Source organism: Symphalangus syndactylus, chromosome 4 (genome assembly GCF_028878055.3).
Source record: "Symphalangus syndactylus isolate Jambi chromosome 4, NHGRI_mSymSyn1-v2.1_pri, whole genome shotgun sequence".
NCBI classification, from domain to species: domain Eukaryota; kingdom Metazoa; phylum Chordata; class Mammalia; order Primates; family Hylobatidae; genus Symphalangus; species Symphalangus syndactylus.
The window spans coordinates 41,428,301-41,449,679 of record NC_072426.2 but is presented as its reverse complement, the minus strand read 5'-3'; the positions used below and the strand labels follow the sequence as shown (position 1 = coordinate 41,449,679).

General features: G+C 32.9%; 2 protein-coding genes across 7 annotated transcripts in view; one reads left to right on the top strand and one right to left on the bottom strand.

The window, feature by feature from the left end:
• Positions 1–21,379, top strand: part of CTNNA3 (catenin alpha 3) — a 1,903,490-nt gene that overhangs the window by 667,981 nt on the left and 1,214,130 nt on the right. The window lies entirely within an intron of this gene.
• The window catches only part of LRRTM3 (leucine rich repeat transmembrane neuronal 3), a 180,595-nt gene continuing 161,008 nt past the window's right edge, over positions 1,793–21,379 (bottom strand). The window contains exon 3 of one of the 2 annotated variants that reach the window (XM_055274453.2): positions 1,793–6,067. In XM_055274453.2, the coding sequence (XP_055130428.1) occupies positions 5,858–6,067 (210 nt within the window). In that variant the 3' untranslated portion in view covers positions 1,793–5,857. The remainder of the gene's footprint in view (positions 6,068–21,379) is intronic. The other variant, XR_010120288.1, reaches the window with a different exon arrangement.

Here is a 21,379-nt window from a genome sequence, read left to right as displayed (position 1 = left end):
ACAAATCTAGATTTGAATCTTCAACTCCACTGTGTGAGCCTTGGCAAGTTATTTAATTACTATGAGCCCTATTTTCCTTTCTTTAAAATAGTGGTTATACTTCTTTCCTAAAATGATTTAAAAAATGAGACGAGGGCATAGTGCCTGATACATCATAATTTACTTCCTGCCTTTCTCCCCACTTCCAGCTTTTCATTTGTTATATTCGTGGGTGCAACTAACAAGTAACAAACCTAGCTGCCTTAAGATTGTTTTCAGATATGCCTCTCGAAAGAGTTAATGGGGAATAAAATCTATAAACAACAGTCTGCCAGGAAGCAACCTGAGCATTTTATGTATAGTTGTTTTTTGGTATGCTTTCCTCAGTCAAGAAAAATGTTCAGTCAGGCTTAGAAAACTAGATTCACATTGATATGGGAAAGCACAAGAATTCACAATTTTACATTAGAATAGAAAGCAATTGAATGATTTGGGAAAAGTAAATTCATTTGAGCAATATTTTTCAAAACTTAGCATGCATTAGTATCACCTCAGTCATGTCTTAATGCATATTTTGAGATCCATCCCAGTGATTCTGATTCAGTAAATCTAGTATTGACACAAGGGATTTGGAGTCAGCTTGACCTCTTAATAGTAACCTCAAGGATATAATAGGTGGCAAAAGTTTAAACAAATAAAATTATTTGTCAAATTTATCCATCCATGTTGTCTTACTACTATTTTCCATATTAATCCAGGTAAAGTCAGTAAGTGGAAATGACTGAAACTGCTCATATCGACCAACTGAAAACCTGGAGTCAGACCATCATTTCCTACAGACTGAGGCAAAGACTGTCTTGCAGAACCTTTAAACCATGCATTACAAGTGTGCTGTGTTATAATAACACAAGATATATGGAAATCAATTTAAAAAAGATAAATTAGTGGGTAATATTTTAGATTAGAAAACAATTTCAAGGTTCCTTTATCACAAAGTCTCTTGATACATTTGAAATATTATTTGATTTACACAAAACAAATTTTCACTCACCTTTTCAGGAAGAGAAATATCATATAACACAAAATTTATAAATGAGAGCTAGGAGGAAGAAACTTAGTAGCCTAAGTCCTAGATGGCTGAGGCACTCTGCTGCTGTAAGATCACTGTCCTTCATAGAATAAAAAAGTCAATGGTGGACTTTTTAAAACGTAAATTTTACCCTAAATAAATTAAATATAAGTTGCCTCCTATCTCACAATAAAATATAATGTAAGTCATGAGAGACCTTCAAAAAAGACCCACCACCACTTTCGTGTGTGTGTGTGTGTGTGTGTGTGTGTGTGTCTGTGTTTGCTTGGTTTTAAATTTTCAAACATTTCTTTCCCATTAATGTTGATGATAAAATGAAGCCCAATTGTTGATTGTCCAGGTACCCTACCTTTGGGGTAAATCAGAATTTTGAAAGCATTGCTCCTGGGTCCTTTGCACTTGGCACCTCCCTATTTAGGGACAGTTGGGGAAAATTGGGAAGGTCATGGGAGGAGTCGGAAGGTCTTTCTTATTGCAAGACCAATTCATCTGCACCTTGAGACTTTTTGATGAATTAGAAGATTGTTATGTTACCCAGCATTATAAACTGTTAAGAGCTGTGCCAATATAAGATGTTATTATATCTATTCTGGAAAATTTTCGCCTTTTCTCCTGAGGCCAAATACCTGCCAGTCGCATAACCTCTTCTTTCGCATGCTCTGACATACCCAGAACATCTGCATTTCTTTTATACAGTTTAATAACAACAATTCACATCAGGTATTGGTTTTCATGCATTCAGTTTCTTATTTTGAGTGTTTAGTTTGAGAGATGATATCTGTCTTCCAGTCAGGAACAATCAAAAACAAATATATTTTTACTCTCATATACAATAGTTTTATTTTAGAAAATATTTTTTGCAAAGAGATTTTACTATTTCTAAGCAGTCTATGGAGTCAGAGAGATCTGAGTTCAAAATAGGATTATGTGATTAGTCTTGAGTGTTAAATTTGGGAATGTTTTCTTTCCTTGTAAAAATGTAATTTGTATTAAAAATCTGTATAGTTTCATGGTTTTCCAAAACATTCAGGAGGGACTAGAAATAGAGACTTGACAAAATGAGTTGATCAGTAAAATATATTATTTGCAAGTTAGCATATGTTTTAGGTTCTATACATCAATTTGGATGAATTTTATTTTTCTTATAAGGAGAATGGAGAAAATTGTTCTCTATTATTACAAGTAAAAAAAAAATTTCATGGTTTAAGAAGAAATCTTGCCAAAAGAAAAAAAGAAAAAGAATTTTATATGTCTTCCTAATTAGCTCCGAATTGAACATGTGTTCAGTTGACAAAGTGTTGAACATGTGTTCAACCCTGTGCTATGGATCTCTTTTATAATTATGCAGTCTCAATTTAGAAGGTCTTTGGTTTTTTCCCTTGGGGTTTCTTTCCTTGTGCTTCTTTGATTTTATGTCTGTACCTTGGGGTCTACATGCAATCCACATCTTGGGAGCATCTGTTCTGCACATTCACAAACGAACTTGTATGTTAAGAAATATGTGACTTGTTAAACTTTTTGAACAGAGTTTTAATGTGAGAGCCCAGAGTAAAACACAGAAATACTTCAGTTAGCTAATATTTTACAGATGGAGAATGGAATTAAAATAGGGATTACTAAACAACATGAATATATATATATTCTTTCATTCTATCCATTATCTCTGGAAGTTCTCTGGCTCTGATCAGAGAAAGAAATCTTTTAGTACAGTGAAAAGACTAACAGCCTGAAATTTTGAGAATAATTCAACTGCACCAATTATTAGCCCTGTGTTTTGGGGTGAGGGCTCAACTTCTTTGAGATCAATGTGTCTTTATAGGGTTGTTATGACGACAAAATGAAATAATTTATGTAAAATGTGGTTTGTGAACTTCAAAACACTGCATAGCTTTATGGTTTGCTGCAGCTGCTGGCTGTTATTGTAACCATGCTGGGTCAAACTCTCCATTTTTCAACTCCAAACATAAGTAAACATTTCAGTTGTTTAAATCGGTGAGGAATAGACAGGAAGGGAGACAGAGGAATAGGAGTTAGAAGGAGGAAATGGGAGATTATTGAATGCTGAAAAAGAAAGATTAGAAATGCAAATTTTAGACAAAAACTGAAATAAATTGGAAATATGTGATAAAGATTCCAGACACAGTCTTTCAGATTGTCACCACCCTCACCCTTAACCTGGACATGGCAGAATAAAAATTAAGCAAAAATAATAATAATAATCATCCAGCATTTTTTTTCTTGTTAAAGACCCTTCTGGTTGAATTTAAAGATGAGAAGTCTCAAAATTCCTGGCTTATTTGGTGTAGCTTAGGGCCTTGGTTGCACAGAGCTGTGGTTCCAAGGTGATTGTTTCTATTTATAGTTGTTCACTTTAGATGAATTTAAAATATTTAAGAAAGAAAGTGGTTTCCTTCAGGAAATCAAGGGCATACACTTGTAAGACTCCTTGGAACCTTAACATTTCTAAAAATCATTATCAATTTGACTGTGTCTAGAAATAGGTTTATTAGCAGATAAACCTATTTATTAACAAATATGTTAATTTGTGCTTGTTGACACAAATTAATTCTTCCTTTTCTATCTTTGCAAGGACAACTTCTAATGAGAAAACTTGCAAATGACATTTTGGTTTACATAATAAATAAAATTTTGCATTTGATTTTAGACTCACAAATCATAGCTTTATAACCCTTTATAAATTTGCTAACGACGTAAAGCCAAATTTCAACGTAGAGAATTAAGAATAAGAATAATACATCGCAAGGCAATTAGAAAATGGATAACATAAAGATTAAAATTAGACTTAAAATGACAAAAGTTTTGAATAGCAAATAATTTATGCAAAATATGTTACAAAATCTGGGATGCTAAATAGTTGACACAAGTACTGTTTGACATTTAGTTTCATTTGAATTAGTAATAGAATTTGCTTCTTCCAAAATTTACATCTTTTTTCTTTCTGACTTTATATCTTTTCAACAAAAATTTGCTCCACAGTTTTTAAGTTCATTCTTGAAGCTGCTTTTAAATTTGCTGTGACAAACCTGCATAAAACTAGATTTTATAGATATACTTTCTTTGGAAGAGATAAAAATCTAAAAGTTTGACATTGTTTTCAGTTATTCTTTTCTTCATTGTTTTGATTGACCCCTGTTAGACTGATGTATTGTCAATCTACTTTTGATGGCATGAATATAAAATGACAACATAAAAAGCGCTTCTAGTGCAACAGTAATTGAAACTTGCAGTTTTCCATTAAAAAAAAACACAAGAATGCATGATTATTATTGATAAAGTAACACTATTTTCAAACAATAACCTATATCAAGCAAACAGCACAAACAAGTTGATTATTTCAGCTTCTGAAGACTCAGGTTTTCTTAATTTGATTTGAATTTTTATAATACAATCATATAATCAATATATGATCTGGGCTGGTGTCAAATTACTCTGAGTTATTTCTTTGATAATTTGGAAGTGAATCCCATTATGGATAGCAATATAAACAATTTAGAACATATTAAGGATGTTTACAGTCTACTTGAGTGATAAAGTTCTCCACCATGGCTCATATCTATATTGAATGAGCTGTACATGTTTAAAATTCTTCCTCAGGAGAGAAATGATGTAGTGCACAATGCAAAAAAAAACTCATATGTTTCCTTTGAAATGTTTCCAAAATACTGGTCTCACAGTTCTAAATAAAAAGTTGTCTTAATAACCAGGCACACGTTGCACTGACTGATGGTTACTTTTAGGTAAACCGCTATGGGTTAATTAGGATAAAAATTGCTACTGTACAATTATTATGCACTATACTCCCACCTTGGCCTGCAAATAATGAGATGTAACAAAAGTTTTTATTTGTCACTGGCAGCTGCACCTTTTAACTGTATCACAAAGTCTGTTGCTGTGGTTACAGCCTTTGTTTCCAGTGATGTTTTGTCCATGCTTTCCCCCAACCCTTAACAATGGTTACTCAAAAGAATGAAATAATGAGTCATTCATTCGGAAATATGTTAAAATATCCCTCTTTATCATTACATTTCACTGCTTAGAAACTAGGCTGTAATTCAAGGCAACAGTTAAGTCTGAGAACTGTTAAAAAAATCTTTGATTTTTTTTCATTTTTAAGAAAAACCTGCCTACGTAGTTGAAGAACCTCTTACAAGTCTGAACAATTAAATCCTTTTTGGTTAATGTATTATTTCTGGAACAAGTAGATAAAATTCTACGCAGTAAGCATAATAAAAATCGTGCATGTTTCGCACAGCACAGAATTTTAGAGTCAAGGTTTCTGGGCAAAAAAGCAGTAACAAAACAGTCCTTACAAAACTGAGTAACTCTGAATAACACAAGAAATAATTTTTGTTAATTTAAAATTTTAGAAACTGAAATGTGTAAAGTTTTTAAAGTAAAATGTAATTAAATTATGGTACTGTACATACCAGTTGTTTCTACAATTGAAACTTTACAATATGAAAAATACATTAGCTTTGTACAGTTTTTACAGGTAGGTAGGATGAGTTTTGGAAAAAAAGATTGTTTTATTTTTCAGGGTCATACTCTGTTTAAGTCAAAAAATACTGCACAACTTAGCTAATTACAAAGTGTAGACTTAAAACAATTCATGTCTTCTTTATTTCATGAATCAATCTTGGATTTTTTTGTTTATTTGAACAGGGGATTTTGTGTTTTGTTTTTAGAGTCCACAATGAACACATCTTCCTCATTTTGTCCTTGAGGTTACAAAGTTTGGTAGCAACCCCTGGCTACCAGTGATCTCAGTTAAGCTAGCTGCTGTTTATGGTCACTGATTCGGCCAGCTGTTGTGATTGTGCTCAGGTCCAGCTCAGTCTCTAGGTGTGTTTCCATCGTATCTTCCTGTGCATTCGTTTCAAAGGACTTATGGGAGAGAAGTTCATGATGCACCCCACAGTAACTTATTGTGGGCTGGTCGTATGCCAGAAAGGTTGACACATTCATTGATAAAGGTATCTGGGGAAAAATGACACGAGAAAAGTCAGTTATAAAAATATACACAACTTTAGGGGAAAGATTTAGAGACTGAAGTGCTGACTTGACTAACCTCCATGGTTATATCTGTGGCCCTGTGGCCTAGGTGTCCCCACATTATCCCACTAATGCCCCTATTCTCATATAGTGAGATCAGTGCAACAGTTTTAAATCCTGGGATGAAACTGCTTAATTCTTTACTAGAAGATTCAGATAAGTAGTAGCCTACGTGGTTCTGAAAATGATAAAAGATTTATTGGAATAGTCAGAAAATTGCTTTCCCTGACTGGGAAAATAATTGTGTTTTTAGAACTGACAAACACTGTTATTATTATTATTAGTGTTAATTATCCTATTATTTGGTTAGGATACAATAGAACAAGAGTGATTCTCAAACTTTAGCTTTAATGAAAATCACCACCCACTTCTTTAACTAGTCAACTCCCTGCCAGCCAAGTTTTTCATCCAGTAGGTCTGGGATAGGTCCTGGAATCCATATTTCTTACAAGTTCCTATATGATACTGGGCTATTAATCCACACACTACCCTTCAATAACCATTGCAGAAGAAAATTATCTAGAGAAGCCATTCTGGCTATTCTTACCCATAACTTCTTAATATTTATTTTATCATAAAGATTCCTTAAAATATTAATGTCTGTAGTTTGGTCCATATATCTAAAATTTAGATGAGCTTAGAGAATTCCCAGGAAAAATCTATGGTTCCTATGAAGGTCCAAAAAGCGTCAAAGGATGATGCTAGTTTGAAGGAACCAGTAGTATACATGAGGAAGGGACTCCCTTGCCAACTAAAGAAAGCAAGTTCTAAAGGTGAGGGAAAAAGCAAGCATGACTATGGTGAGAAGAAGGGAAACATACATGTTACAGACAAAGGGAAGCCTGAAATATAATCAGATGTCAAAGTCTAGAGATATTTCCCATTTCTTTTTCAATAAGATAAAAACTTGTCCTAAAAAGTAGGTAGACTTCAGGAACCTTCAGTCCTGATCTTGGTTTAATATCCTAATTACTAATTCATGCTGTTAAATTCTCTGGAGGATAAAAGCTTCTGCCATTCTTGTTTGGTGAACAGATAGAATGTATATTTGTTTGAGCACATCAGACTAAATTCCTTTCTGATCTCAGCTGAGATTAGAGTACAAAGCTAAGAAAAATAGAAGGCCTAGGTATTCTTTTTTTATTAACTGCATCTTTACATTCTTTCCCCTTCTCTCCATGCATTAGAACCATCTTTGCCACTTCTGTTTCCATCCCTACAGTTCTACTTACATGTGTTTCTACTTCAGTGAAAATTCCTGGAGTAAATATTACCTTTTATCTCTCTAATAAAAGTAATCAAAAAATAAAAAATAAAACTAATCACTTCTTTTAAGATTATTTGCTTATAATATGAATATTTCAGCTATAAAATATAGAGAGCTTAGTTCTTGGAGAGAGAAATATAATCCAGTTCATTAAATGAAATTCCGGAGTAACTCTTCCTATTTATGTGGATTTTTAAGATTTAAAACATGAAGTTATCTGATGCGTGAATGAAAGATATCATACACTTTAAAAAATGGTCAAGGCAACTGAAAGATCATAAAGAAAATGCTTAATAATAAAATAGGATACTTCCATTTAAAATAAATGAGAATCTTGTTGTCACAGATGAAATAGCCCAGATAACTAAAATATATTTTTATGTAAAAGTAAATGTGCAGCATGAATAGATTTGAGTTACAGAAGAGAAAAAAAATAGAACTGTTACTGAGTACACGAGTTTTACATTATCCTCTGGGAAATCAGTGCTCTGTAATGTGTTATGGGTCATATGTCTGTAGGATTTTATATACTTGTTCTTATTCATCACGGAAACTTATGCCTCATATATGCAGAATCATTTCTGGCTTACTTGGAATTAACTCTACTGTGAATAATTTGTAATTTCTATGGTCATGATTTATGAAAAATAAAAAACCATGATACATTTATTCTGTGTGTGTGTGTGCACACACAATTTCCTGCTTGATTTAACATATCGAGGCTACTGACTGACATGCAGAATTCAAGTCCTATTTTGAACCATTATCAATTAAATAGCTCTGATGATCTATTTTAAAAATCCCACATACTGTTTTCTTTAGTGAGTTTCTTACTGTTGGATATGTCTTATTTTGAAATACTTTATGCCATGATTATACTGTTTTATTATAAATACACATTTTTTCACATTTTAATATTTCTGAAATTAGGATGGAACTTATAAGCAATGTGAATGTTTAACATATATCATTTCCATGTAATTGAGAGTGCATTTTAAAGTTGATTCTATCTTATTAACAATAAAATAACATAGTAAGATGTATCAGTAGGTAGAATGTAACAGCTAGCCATATCTGAATACAACATCACCGTAGATTTTTCCCAGGTTGACCTAAATGATTTTGAAAATTTAAGAGAGTTAGCATTGGATATATAACCATGTGTATATATAGGGGTACACACATACAGATACATATATAATATATAAACATATATGTATATACACATGTATGTATAAACTTAAAGCCAATTACTTATAGTTTCAAAATCATTTAAATCAGGTATGGCAAATGCAAATTTTGGTGATACATCGGTTTTGGACCACTTTTACATACTCATGACGTCTATATAAGATTCATGTAAATATAGTATACATACCTATGGATATATACATGATATGGTATATGTATGCACATGTGTGTACCTTTACTCATAAATTTTTCAAATTGTGTTCAGGTCTTTGTTGAATTATGAATATTTTGCACTGACAATTTTATTGGAATGTCAAGTAAGATAATTTTTTAATATATAAAATATTTGGTTAAATTTAAGTCATTTCTTCCTCAATTTTTAATTTCTAAGTATTTTACACAGATGTAGTACAAGGTTTTTTTTTGTTTTATTTTTATGTTTATTCTTTTGTGGCTAATCAGATGGATAAAAATTATTGAAGCTGTATGATATATGAGGCACCATGCTTGACAATATGAAGAACCTAAATATCAGTGGAAGGACCAAGTGATTTAGGTATAGAATATGTTCAGTAATTTTCTTTTTAATTATATACTGTTCCCCCATTTACTATAAATAATAATTCACTAGATATTTATATTAAATACAATTGCTATTATGTATTTTAAAATATGTAGAATGAAAATAAATTTTACTTAAATTTAAAAGACCTAGTTCACTGTTTAATGAGATGACACTAAAAGGCTATGCTATCTGGAAATACTTATTTCATTAGAATATCCATGTAGGATATCCATTTAAGAATCCAATGATTCCTAAATGTAATAAAACTAAAAATAATCTCTATTATCTAAATTTGTAAGGGAGGGATATTTTTGCTTCTAATTATTTATAATGAGAAAATTACTTCTTTGTCAGAGCAAGTCTTCCTCATGAAAAATATTACATATATTGTTTGTAATGTCTTTTCTTCTCTGTATCAACATCATATGTTGATTACTTTCTCAGCGTAGGGTATTAGATTTTTACATAAGTTAATTCAAGTAGGAAGTCAGATGCTGAGTGTGCAACACATTTTCTCCTCAAGTAGCAGTGCACTACCTGCTGCCTGACATCATGGTATTGCCTTAAGAGGTATTCTTTGGTTCTTCCATGAAGAGATTATCTGTCCCTTTCAAATTATAGTCAGTTGTTTGAGAATATGGCAAATGACAGTTTGTGATAGTGCCATAATTTGAAAAAGGAGTGTGACTAGGATGAAACCTATTTATGTTTCAAATAAACTAAATCTAAAATGATAAGAAATTAAAATCTGCATATGGTATTTTTCACACCAGGGTAAATACCTGATGCAGAGGTTTGGACAACGACTGTGAATTCAGCAATCTTTTGTTGGGGGTAGTTTCAGTTTTGTTGGGGGGGTATGTCCTTGCACCAAAAAATGACTGGTCGCTGGGTAGTAATGGAGAGGCTACCAGCTGGCATTAAAAAAAAAAATCTATTTGACTCAACCTTGTAGATCCCTTCCTGTCACCAACTCACAGTAAATTCCGTTCTCTTCACATAACCATCAAGTGACCTCGGGTCCTTTTATTCTTTTCTTTCTTTCACAGTAACCTCTCTCTATTTCTCCATTTTTAGCAATTTTTATTAACATGGTCTCTCCTGCGGTTAGGGTGTTCAACAGTACAGTCCCAATTTATGCTTATCGTCCCATTTTGACAATAAATGGCTTAGTCAACCTAACTGAACATTACCCAAATACATTATTTCATAAAATAAACAGTTACCCTAGGTGTCTGAACTAGCTAGTTGGAATAGGCTCAGGGAAGGGGAATAGGAAATTTAAACCTAATAAGGCATTTGCTTCTCCAGATCTTTTGTTGGAAGGCTCTATTTAAAGTGTCCATTGAATCTTCTTGTCATATCTTTTGAGAATTAAGTTTCTTTCCATGAATTTACCCTGCTAAACTCCTATTTATCATTACTTCTGGTTTCTTTTAATCCTCTAAATCACTGTTTTCCAAGAAAGGTAATTATTCTTAAGGCTATGAATTGCGGAGATTCAGGGATATAAAAACTTACTCTCTAGAAAGCATTATTATGTATACTCTGAGCTAAGAAAATCATTATATGCTATTGTAATAATGAGTAGTAGTAGCTGACCCATTAGTTAGGAAATTCCCTTAGGAAAAATTTCGATTCTGCTAAACTAGTAGTGTCTTGACATCAGTGATATTTGCCCTAGCAGTAATTTCCCAGTGATGTGCCAACTCTCATATCACTGTCTCATATCAACATCAATGCTATGTACCTTTCACATAAAAACTACAAAGTTAGATGATTAAAAATAACTAATTACTAATGGTCTTTCTCCCATTCATATGTAATATTTGAGTTTGTGATTATAAAGGATAAGAATAGTTTTTTAAAGTTTCTAAGCTGTGATTAAGTAAATAATAATTTTTACCACATATTAACTATGTAAGTAATATCTAGGTATATTTGTACAAATATCTGTGTATATGTATGAACATTCATATGAATTTCTCATAATTAGTTGGTTAAGGTCACTCAAGAATCTCTTCTGTTGGATAGAAAAGATTATTTTTAAAGTACAAAATACTCGGAAGAACAGAAAATGATAGTCTTCTTTTGTGAAGGAATAACAAAAAGGCTATGTTTTCCTTCTCTTGAATTCTCTCTCTAGTTTGCTTGGTAAGTGTTATTTCTGAATAGAGATAATAGTACGTATAAATATTTCTACTGATTGAGAGAATTCTCATGCTCTCCTCATATATCACAGGGGAAATCTTCCCATTTTTGTAAGGCTGAATGTTATCTAGTAAGTTTTCTAACTCTCTAGGTTGTTGAAAAGATGATATTTTAGGGTTTTTGTAAATATCATTTTTGATCATCTGCATACAGTGAAACAGACTTCTTAATGAAGAAATTTAGTTTTTTAGATGTAGCCCTTACCACTATCAAGATGTTTTTCTGCATTTTATCTTGAAATTCAGAGGTGTATTATCTTACTTTTATTTTTCATCTACTAAACTTAAGGGGTTTTCAGTTGAGTTTATTTCTACCTACTAACATATAAAATAAGAAATAGGCATTTCAGTCTTCTTCTAGTTAATGATATTTCTCTAATTTGTCTTTAAATTTGTTTCAAACTGAGCTCATTATCTCTGAATACAAACTGGTTCCTCTTCCTTGGTCCCTATTTTGTTCTGGGGAATACTTATTAGATTAAGTCAGCTTAATCTACTTATTGCCCAACTGCTTTGACTCCCTGTCTCTTGTTCCAAATGCCCCATGATTTGCCAGTTACTTTCTTGATATCAATGACAGGCACACACATCTCTCATCTCTGTTACCACTGTCTTGGCTCAGAGTATCATTACCTTTTTCACCTTAGTGACTATGACTGGTCTCCCTAATCTGTAGAATTGCCAATAAAACTGGGCATTTATAAATTTATCCTGGAGGAAATTAGCTATATTTTTAATTTAAATGTAAGCAATATGTAGAAAATAGTAAATACTTTCTTCTTTTGTTTTCCTTTTTTTGGGGGGTGGTCATTTCTGAAGCATTATTCTTTGTCTTTGGAAAGAAGTGGGATTTAAAGTATACTTTATTCTCGGAAATTAGCATCCTTAAATATATTATTTACATATATTCCTTAAATATATACATGTATATATTTATGCATGTATGTTTGTGTATGTATCACACTCTTTAAATTCTCAATTTACTTAAAGAAATGTTTTAATTTCTAAAAAATACACTTGCTGATGACTTTATTCTTGTTCGTTTTGATGCCTCTACTCTCTGTTTCATTTATATAAGCTGATTTTCATAACTAGCTTTGGGTTTTGCTGAGGTATGCACAATTTGATGTGTTTGGAGATTGGCTAGCAACATTAATTTTGTCCTATCAAGCTTGACCTTTATATACAGACTGGTAGTTTTACTTAGAGTCAAAATAGAAAGCTGTCCCTTTGGTATTATTTGAGTAATGTTAAGAAACTCTTGATTGAAAATAGCTTTTCTACTGGCTTGACTCCCAGCTTGAAAATTTTGTCACTAATCACTATTTTGGTTTCTAAGTGTTGAGGCAGTTGATAAAATGTAAGTGCTGGATGAGATAAATAGTGTAAGCAATTATCACACTGCAGCTTGGGTCCCTGGCAAAGTGTCAGCGACGGCCTAGATGTTACCTCAGGTTCTACCTTAGTTTCTTTAGGATTTCTGCAGCTGTTATTCTGCCTAGCCCCCTGAAGAAGCTGTGGGCATTTGTTACATCTGTCAGTTGATGCATGGCCTGGACACGTCTCTAATATCCTCTTCATTATTTTGATTCATTAAACATTTACCATGTAGCACAGGTACTATACTACATGCTGGACAGAGGTTGCCTATTTTAAGCCTTCTAAGACTAACAGTTGAGAAAAGGAAGACTTAGATAGTTTAAATAATTTGTATAAAATCACTTCTCTAGTGAGTTGCCTAAGTAGTTGCCTGCCTTCTTAACCACTACATCTTGTTGCCTATCTATCACTCTATCTAATTCTTACTGGCCTTAGAACCTAGAGAGCTGAACACAATATAGGCATCTGATTCTCTGTAACACTAATTGTCAACATTTAGGTCTTATTTCCATTAGTGTGAACATTAAGATTTCCTATGTTTATACGCAATTTTATGATGCTGCTTTGCACATTGCGTCTTCAGGAAAGAAACGTAGTTTATGATGGATTTAAGATGTGGGTAAGATAGTGACAGCTCAAAATCAGAGTTCTCTGCTTCTTACTACACTCATATTGACCAATACAAGGCATAGAAAAAAGAGTCCAATCTCGAAAACACTCAAGACTTGGACAGGAACCTGAAGTATACTCCTGGATACATATATGTGTAAAAATGTTCAGGAAGACCTTTGGGGTTTCTAAAGTTAGATCCCTGTGTTGACTTAGAAATTGGCAGATGTTTTCCAATTAAAATATGTTAGCTTTTCTTTTTAACAAAATGTGCAAAAAGAAACTTGAATTAATCTGTAGTTTGATTATTTTGTTTCATATGAAACTATACTTGTCTTGAATTTTTTCTTTATGTAAAACATAGCTAGTCAGGTGCTGCAGAAGTACAGGACTGGGAAATGGAGAACAAACATGATGAAGACACAATTTCTGCTCTCTGGCAAAATTGTAGGCTTGTGAAAGAGATGAACAAATGGTGCAGGATAGTAAAGGAAGGCAACGGATGGGAGGCCTAGGAGACAAATACAGTGTATGTGTTTCTGTGTGTACACACACACACACACACACACATATGTATACACACATATGTGTACTCTGATTGGCTGATTCAACTAACTATATCATCCATCCTTTGTGTGTGCCAAATGAGGTAGCCATCTTTTTTCTTTGAAAATAATGTTGTTTTTGAGATTTATTGGCAAGAGTCCATATTGCCGAGAAGTGATTCAATATTTACTTTATGGACTCTCCCACAGAGATAATATACTTTACTTTGAAACTGATTTATTTGTTCAAAGAGCAATCTGTCTCCTGGAACTCTTTAGCATTCCAATGGTTAATTGGTGTGAGTACAACAGGCTGTTGGATCATTAATTTTAATTATCTTGATTCTACTAGTAAATTATTTTTTAAGAAAGCACTTTCAAGAATCACATAATTAAGAGCCTGAATTTATGTTGTCTATCTTTAAATTTAAAAACCTAACATTTGAAAATACCTTTACAATTCTTAAATGTAATCCAGGCCCTGGTACTTAATTTTTATATTTTCTTAAGAGCTAAATTGCCAACTAAAGTAACAATTACTTTAGTAAATTAATAATTGTTCAAATTATTCATTTGTTAATTTATTTACTCATTCCTTCAATGAAGGTTTGCTGAATGCCTTCTCTGGGCCATGTGCCAAGTTCTTGTCCTCAAGGGTTCTGGATGGCACATAAGCCATTCCAATACATGCCTAGCAAGCGGAAGAAAGAGGATTCCATGTAGGAAAAGCATTTCTTCTCTCTCCATTTGGCGTCTCTCAATTTTTCACTCATTCACTCACTCACTTACTCTCTCACTCTTGTTCTTGCTTTCTTTCTCTTTAAATTGTCATGGTATTTCCACATGATATTATTGTATGTCTGTTTTTAGATTATGTCTTTATTTGCACAGATCTTTTATCTCATATTAGACCATAACCTTTTTGAGCACAAGAATCTATGACTGATCATATTTCTCCATGCCTTATATTGTCTCACATGATTCCTTAAACTTATTAAGCACTATATGTGTATTTATTGAATGAATGCTTAAATGAATGAAATAAAAGAGTAAGGGTTAGTTAATATAGTCTGAGAAGAAATCACAAACCTCCATCCCCCAGTGACTGGGCTTTATAGGAACTATATGACTGAGATAATCTATGAAAATCGAATTATGTAAGGATCCAGGCCATTATGACATTAGCTTAGAGGTAGAGGGCTGAAATGAGTGAGCAGAAATCCACATTAATGAAGAGGCACATAGCATTGCATTATGATGTTTGAGATCCACTTTATTTTTTATTTGATTTTAATTATTTAAAAATCCTTTATTATTTGTATTTAAAAGTTTATTTTATTTTAAACTTATTTTAATATATTTATATTAGAGAAGGTATGAATTGTATATCTAAATGTATAATACTTTTAAAAAGAATATTAAAAATAAGATAATCATCCCTTAATTTGGTGATTTTCCCCCTATAAATTGCAAAATGTTATGTCTGCACTTTATCATCTAATAACTTCCACAATATCTGTGTTTTTCAAACTCTTTAGTGCTTCCTAGAAGCACTGCTCATGATCTCCAGGAGTTTGATGCACCTGCCAAATTAGCTTTTCCACTAATGGACTCTGCCCTGGACCCTTCTGTGTTAACCTCTGTTTTATTTTTGTAGTGCCAATGAAAAGTGATATTTCTCTTTTACTGAGGCAAAGCAAAATGCCCCAAAGTGTGTTCATTTACATGTAAATCTTTCTGCACAGCCCGGTGCCTGCTAAATTGGTACTATTGCCAGGTAAAGTGATGAGACCTGAATTGAAACTATGGCTCAAAAGCCTCACTAATCTTGGTGCTGTGTTTCCAAATCTGTTTCTTCATACTGCTGTGCAATGAGGTGCAATTGCTAATCAGTATGAAAACATCTCATTCTTCTTTTCCTTTTTTTAATCCCCTTGGAAATTGTAGTCACAACAGTCCACTGGAGGGTCTTATAATAACACTACATCAGTTAATGTTTTTGGTCTAGGTTTATATAAGTATGGCAGAATGAAAATTACATTATATTAAAAATTATAAAGCAAACAAACATGTAACAGATACTAGTGTTTGGAACTGTTATAGAAGCAACTGGTGGAAAGAACTCTCCATATCTATGACTGATAGGGTATTTTGGTCTCATAGAGAGGCTCTATATGTGATTTCCCTGAACATTGGCATTTATGTTTGTGTGTGTGTCTCATGACTTCTAATAGCCCACTTGCTTTCCAACTGGCATTTTCTTCCTTACTATATTAATGTAGTCTTCACATTCTTTATAAAACAGACTACATTTTTGACATGCCTGATCTAAAAATAGTTCGTCCTGCTTTGGCAGGACTTGGATATTGCAGAGGAGCATTTCAGGATTTGCTGAACCCAAGCAGCTGACATCCAAACAGGCTTTCAAATGATGTGATTACTTACTGATAAGCATTGAATTTCTCCTCAACTTCATTACTAAATTAATTGAGAATTTGGTTGCGATTATCTCCCAACTAAATGAAGTGATATTCTTTATGCATCTGCCAGGTTGCATAAAAATCTTGCACCTGTTTTAGTTCAAGTAACATTTTTTAAAGAAAATCCTTCAGATGAGTTTCATTTTGTAGGGATGAGGTCTTGCTATGAATTTCTTCAAAATTTATATTTATATCCACATAAGTATGAAAAAATATATGCTGTTTCTTCCACCCCTTCATCCATTTATCTATCCATCTATCCACTCATTCATTTATCCATATCATATCTATTGAATATCCTAGAGATCTCGGGTGAATGAAACCAATTCCCTGATTTTACAAGCAAACCGTTTTAAACAGCATGTTCCTAGGGTGGAATTATGTGTAGGATATGACGGGAGTGGAGGGAAAGATCTTCTGCTGTTACTGTGAGGCTTTATACAGATAACGTCATGTTTAAGCTGGCCAGGTTGGTCTTATTTATATGTTGCTGTTATTTCACTGATATTAACGTCACCTATCTCTCTAGATTGTAAATTCAGTAGAGAATAAAGACTTCTCAGGGCTTGTGCAGGCTTGCGTATTAGTAAAAGTTTGAAAATTCTTGAGAGTGGAAAGACTGGCAGGGAACTTAACAGATTATAACAAAGTTTATGTATTTACATTTGTAACGAAAATATCGTAATAAGGGATGAGCTAATATGTAAAGGTAAACTAATTCATTATTTCAAATTTTTATATGACACAAACATAAACTTTAAAAAGTAAGTCTGACAATACAGCTCTTATTATGCAATAAAATACTTCTTGTTTATATTTTAATAAAGATCAACTTCTAAATTTTATTAGCACACATAGATTATATGAGGGTGACTAACATTGACTGATTGGAGGTAATGTTGGAGGGTGATGTGGTGAATAGCTCTTCTCGGTGTCTTACTTATGTTTTTTACTTTTAGTCCCTCTCATTTTTTTTTCACAGTTACAGCTAGCATTTACAAATTAGGGTTCATTTTTTTTTTACTTTATTTCATAGGATGTAGTATTTCTTTTGTTTCTTATAAATAATAAACAAGAAGACTAGTCGTATTTTTGATTACTATTATGTGATCAGCCACATATACATGTAGATAATTTTCTTTCAACTATGGCTTTGATCAAAACTAGTTAAAAAATAAACTACATAAAAAATGTGAGGTGTTATTCTTGATAGTGTATCTTGTCTCATTAACAATGTAATTATTTGTTTTTCACTCACATTTCAAAGTAGATATCAAATGCAATTAAAAATTAAAAATAATTCAGACCATATTTGGACAGTAAATTTTAAGCTCAAGGTTAAGATCTTCAGTATCATTAGGATACCCTACTTAGAGAATATGTTTTAACTCCTGTGACATGTCTTGATATTTATAACATACAAGGCACAAATATAATATGAAGGAGTTTTATGTAATTATTTTAAACTGGTTTTATTATTAGATCCTATCATTCATACTGCAAATCTATAACCTGAATGATATAAAATCAGCAATGAAGGAAAGGATGAACCTTAATTTATAAACATAGTCTAGGCAGATTTTTTATGCGATACAGCCTTCTCTATGAAAAAGCTTAATCTTATGCTTTTATGAATAATAGCAATAATTTATTATTTCTCATTCTATTTACTCTGTTATTTAAGTGTCTATTATAAAAGTTATCAAACTATCTGTTATCCAAGTAGTAAGACTGGAAAGGCAGAACTGATCATGAATCTTGTAAAAATATATGGTTAAGGAAATCTAATGTAGGGTCAGGAAATTTTCTAATCTAAAGGGTGAAAATGATTTTTTCTCATGGCTAAGGATGTTCTCCTGTGAATGAAATTTAGAGTAGAATTATAAACAATATTTAAATTAATATATATTTTAATATTTGGTTCTCCACTTCAGATTTAGCTTTAAAATGTATTCATGGTGTTGTGATAGTCAATTAGATAATATCAAAAATTTTAACTTGGTAATGGTTAGGGACTGTTTCCCAATAGGAGCATCTTTGGTATTGTCTTCCTATTATTTTTCCTTCTCTGTAAGTATTTGTGGAATTCTCACTCCAGGTATAGATTTTTGCCAACCAGTTGAGGATAACTCAAGGAACAATACATATGAGGGTAGATTGCCTAAATCTCCGAGCTTCCATTATCATTCTGAATATATGAATACCAAGTTAAAAGTGATAAGTGAATTTGAAATTAGTTATAAGTATAGGTGTTTTAATATATCATATTTTGTGCTTGTTTAGAAGGAAACACTGGAGCTCCTGATCCTACCTTCTCCCTGAAAAGTGTTGCAAAGCAAAGCACCTCTTCTTTGAACTGGCATTAACCTTGGAAACCATTATATTTCCAGCTGAATTGACTGTGTCCCTCTCCCTTCCTAATAGAGAACTGATTAGATTTTTCTTACCTTTATTTTTATTCTCTTCATATGCTTTTTAATTTTGCTTTGATTACTTACATTTTAATAAAATATTTGTAGCTTTTGCAAGTAAATCAAACTCTTAAAAGTATGTAATGGGAACCATCTCAATGTCTATGGGGAGAACTAATGTATTTTGAATGCCTTGGCTGTTTATTTTAGTGATTTCTTAATTATTTATTAAGGGACGTGAAACAGACATATATGTATCATTGATAGGGTAGAGGGAAAGCCACATGGTTGCTTAATACATGCACAAGTTCTTATTGTGAAACTGGTATCACTGTCTAGTATCTGAATAATTCTTAGCTTCTTCTCAAGGAAAATTAAAATGTACAAATTAAGAACACACAAATTCTAAAAAATAAAAACAATTCACATATTACTCAAATGCAGTTAAAATTAGCACATTGTTGAAATGTGTTGAGGTAGACAATGAAACATAACACAGTGGGATCGGGTTATTCTGCTTTAGTGGGGGTGGCCAGGAAGATAGGAATATACTTTTTTTTTTTTTTTTGCACTGAGACCAATTTCCTAGATGGTAGCCCCAAGAAAGAACATTGAATAACTTATTGGAACTGTTTCCTAATTGTTATATTGATTGCTTGGTCTTCATAGTGTATTAAATGAAAAGGCAGCTATTTGGCTTATATTTGTGTTATGGTGCTAAGCCTGCACTTTAGACACTTTCTTTTTACTTGAGGACATTAGCAATGTGGTTTCGAAGAAAGAAAGTTTTTTTTTCTCAAATTAGGTAGACCTATGGATATTTAAAGGGATTCAAAGTTTAAAAGGCTGAATAATGAAGGTCTTTATACCAGGATGCTTAGTGGTCCCCTGATCACACTTGCCCCTCCTGACCCTTAGGTGAACACCTGCTTTATTGTGAGAACACACGGATGGCTTCTGGTAGAACTCATGACTATAGCAGAAATGCCTGTCTGGTTCAGCAATCCAGTTAATGCCTCATGAGCACTTAATTTCATTGATGTAGTTAATATAGGAGGTGGGTAGCTTCGAGTCAACAAAATCTGGTGAATTGCTTGACTCATAATATTGTGGTCCATCCCCCAGACTACCCAGTTTAGAACATGCCTCCAACCAGTTTCATGACTGATATCTAATCCTTAGGATCTCTTTTAACACTCATATTCAGAAATCCTCTTCTCTATGCTGATGTAGAAGTACTTTATTTTATCTTTAGAAAAAAGGACGTATCTTTGGGAGAAAGGGCCCTTCTTGGAAATAACATATTCCTATCTAATTCCTGCAGGGTTTCCTTTTTTCTCCTGCGGGCCAGCTGAATTACTCAAAGACCTTAGTGCTTTTCTGAGAGGCTTGTGAAGTAATTGAGAATTTGGTAGGAAAGAAAGTGACTCTCAACTTCTTACTATAGTAAATGCATTTCTAGAGACTACAGCCTTAAGTATAGCCCTTTGCAAAATCTGCTTGGGGGTTTAGGGTTTTAAACTTATGGCAAGAATGATATTGATTAGGCATTTTCTGCCTTGCCCATTAGCTCTTCCTTCTGCTCAGTGCTAGCGAAATCACGATTTGTGCCATGAAAATCACCAAGGCAATAAATCTAGCACTTAACGATTTCAATGCATTATTGAGAAGAAAGCACAGATGGACTACAAGGGAGCAAGCAGTGGTTAAAACCAACTAATATATTTGATAATTAATAAATGTAACAGGGGAAATGAACAGCAAATGAAGGAGTAGCAGATCCAATTTTTAACTAAAATGTCATGTAAAAATTCTCTGTTTTTTAATTTTAAAAAATCCTCTCTATAGCATTGAAAGAAAATTGTTTGATTCTTGAGAATGCTGACTGCAGTCTGCAATCAACTTTGGGTCCAGCTTAAACTTCTAACAAAGGTAGCCTAGGTACTCCTATTTTGTGAACATTAAGTTTCAGGAACTGTGTTATGTGCTGGTAATTCAAAGATAAAGCATGAATAGTTTTCAAGGAGCTCTAGGTCCTTAATAGGGATCCATGCATATAAACATAACTAGTGAGTAAACTAGTGAATAAACAGGGCTATATACTGGCTCCAGAGGAGGGCATGATCACCTCTGCTGGGCTAGGATCAGGAAAGACCTCAGAGGAGAGACTCTTGAGCTGAGTCTTGAAGGAAGACAAGGAACTTGTTCAGAGAAAAGTAGGAAGACTGTTCTAGGCAGAAGTGCAGAGGCGTGAGACAGCATAGCTGGTCCAGGAGACTAGAACTACTCAAAATGGCAGGAGCAAAGAATGTATATGGAACAACAGTGACAGGTATACATATGAGAATACAGGCATAGCAAAATGGTAGGCAAGAGGTGATGAGAGCCTGAAGTCAGATACTAGCAATGGGGATGGAAACAGTGGTCAGTTTACATCATTTTGTAGATTGCTGACCTTGGACAAGTTAATTAACCTCTCTGAGCCACAATATTGGCACTGTTAAATGGATATAATAATCTGCATCTTACAGTTTTGTTGTTAGTACTAGAGAAAATATATTTGTGTTTCCTGAAATAGT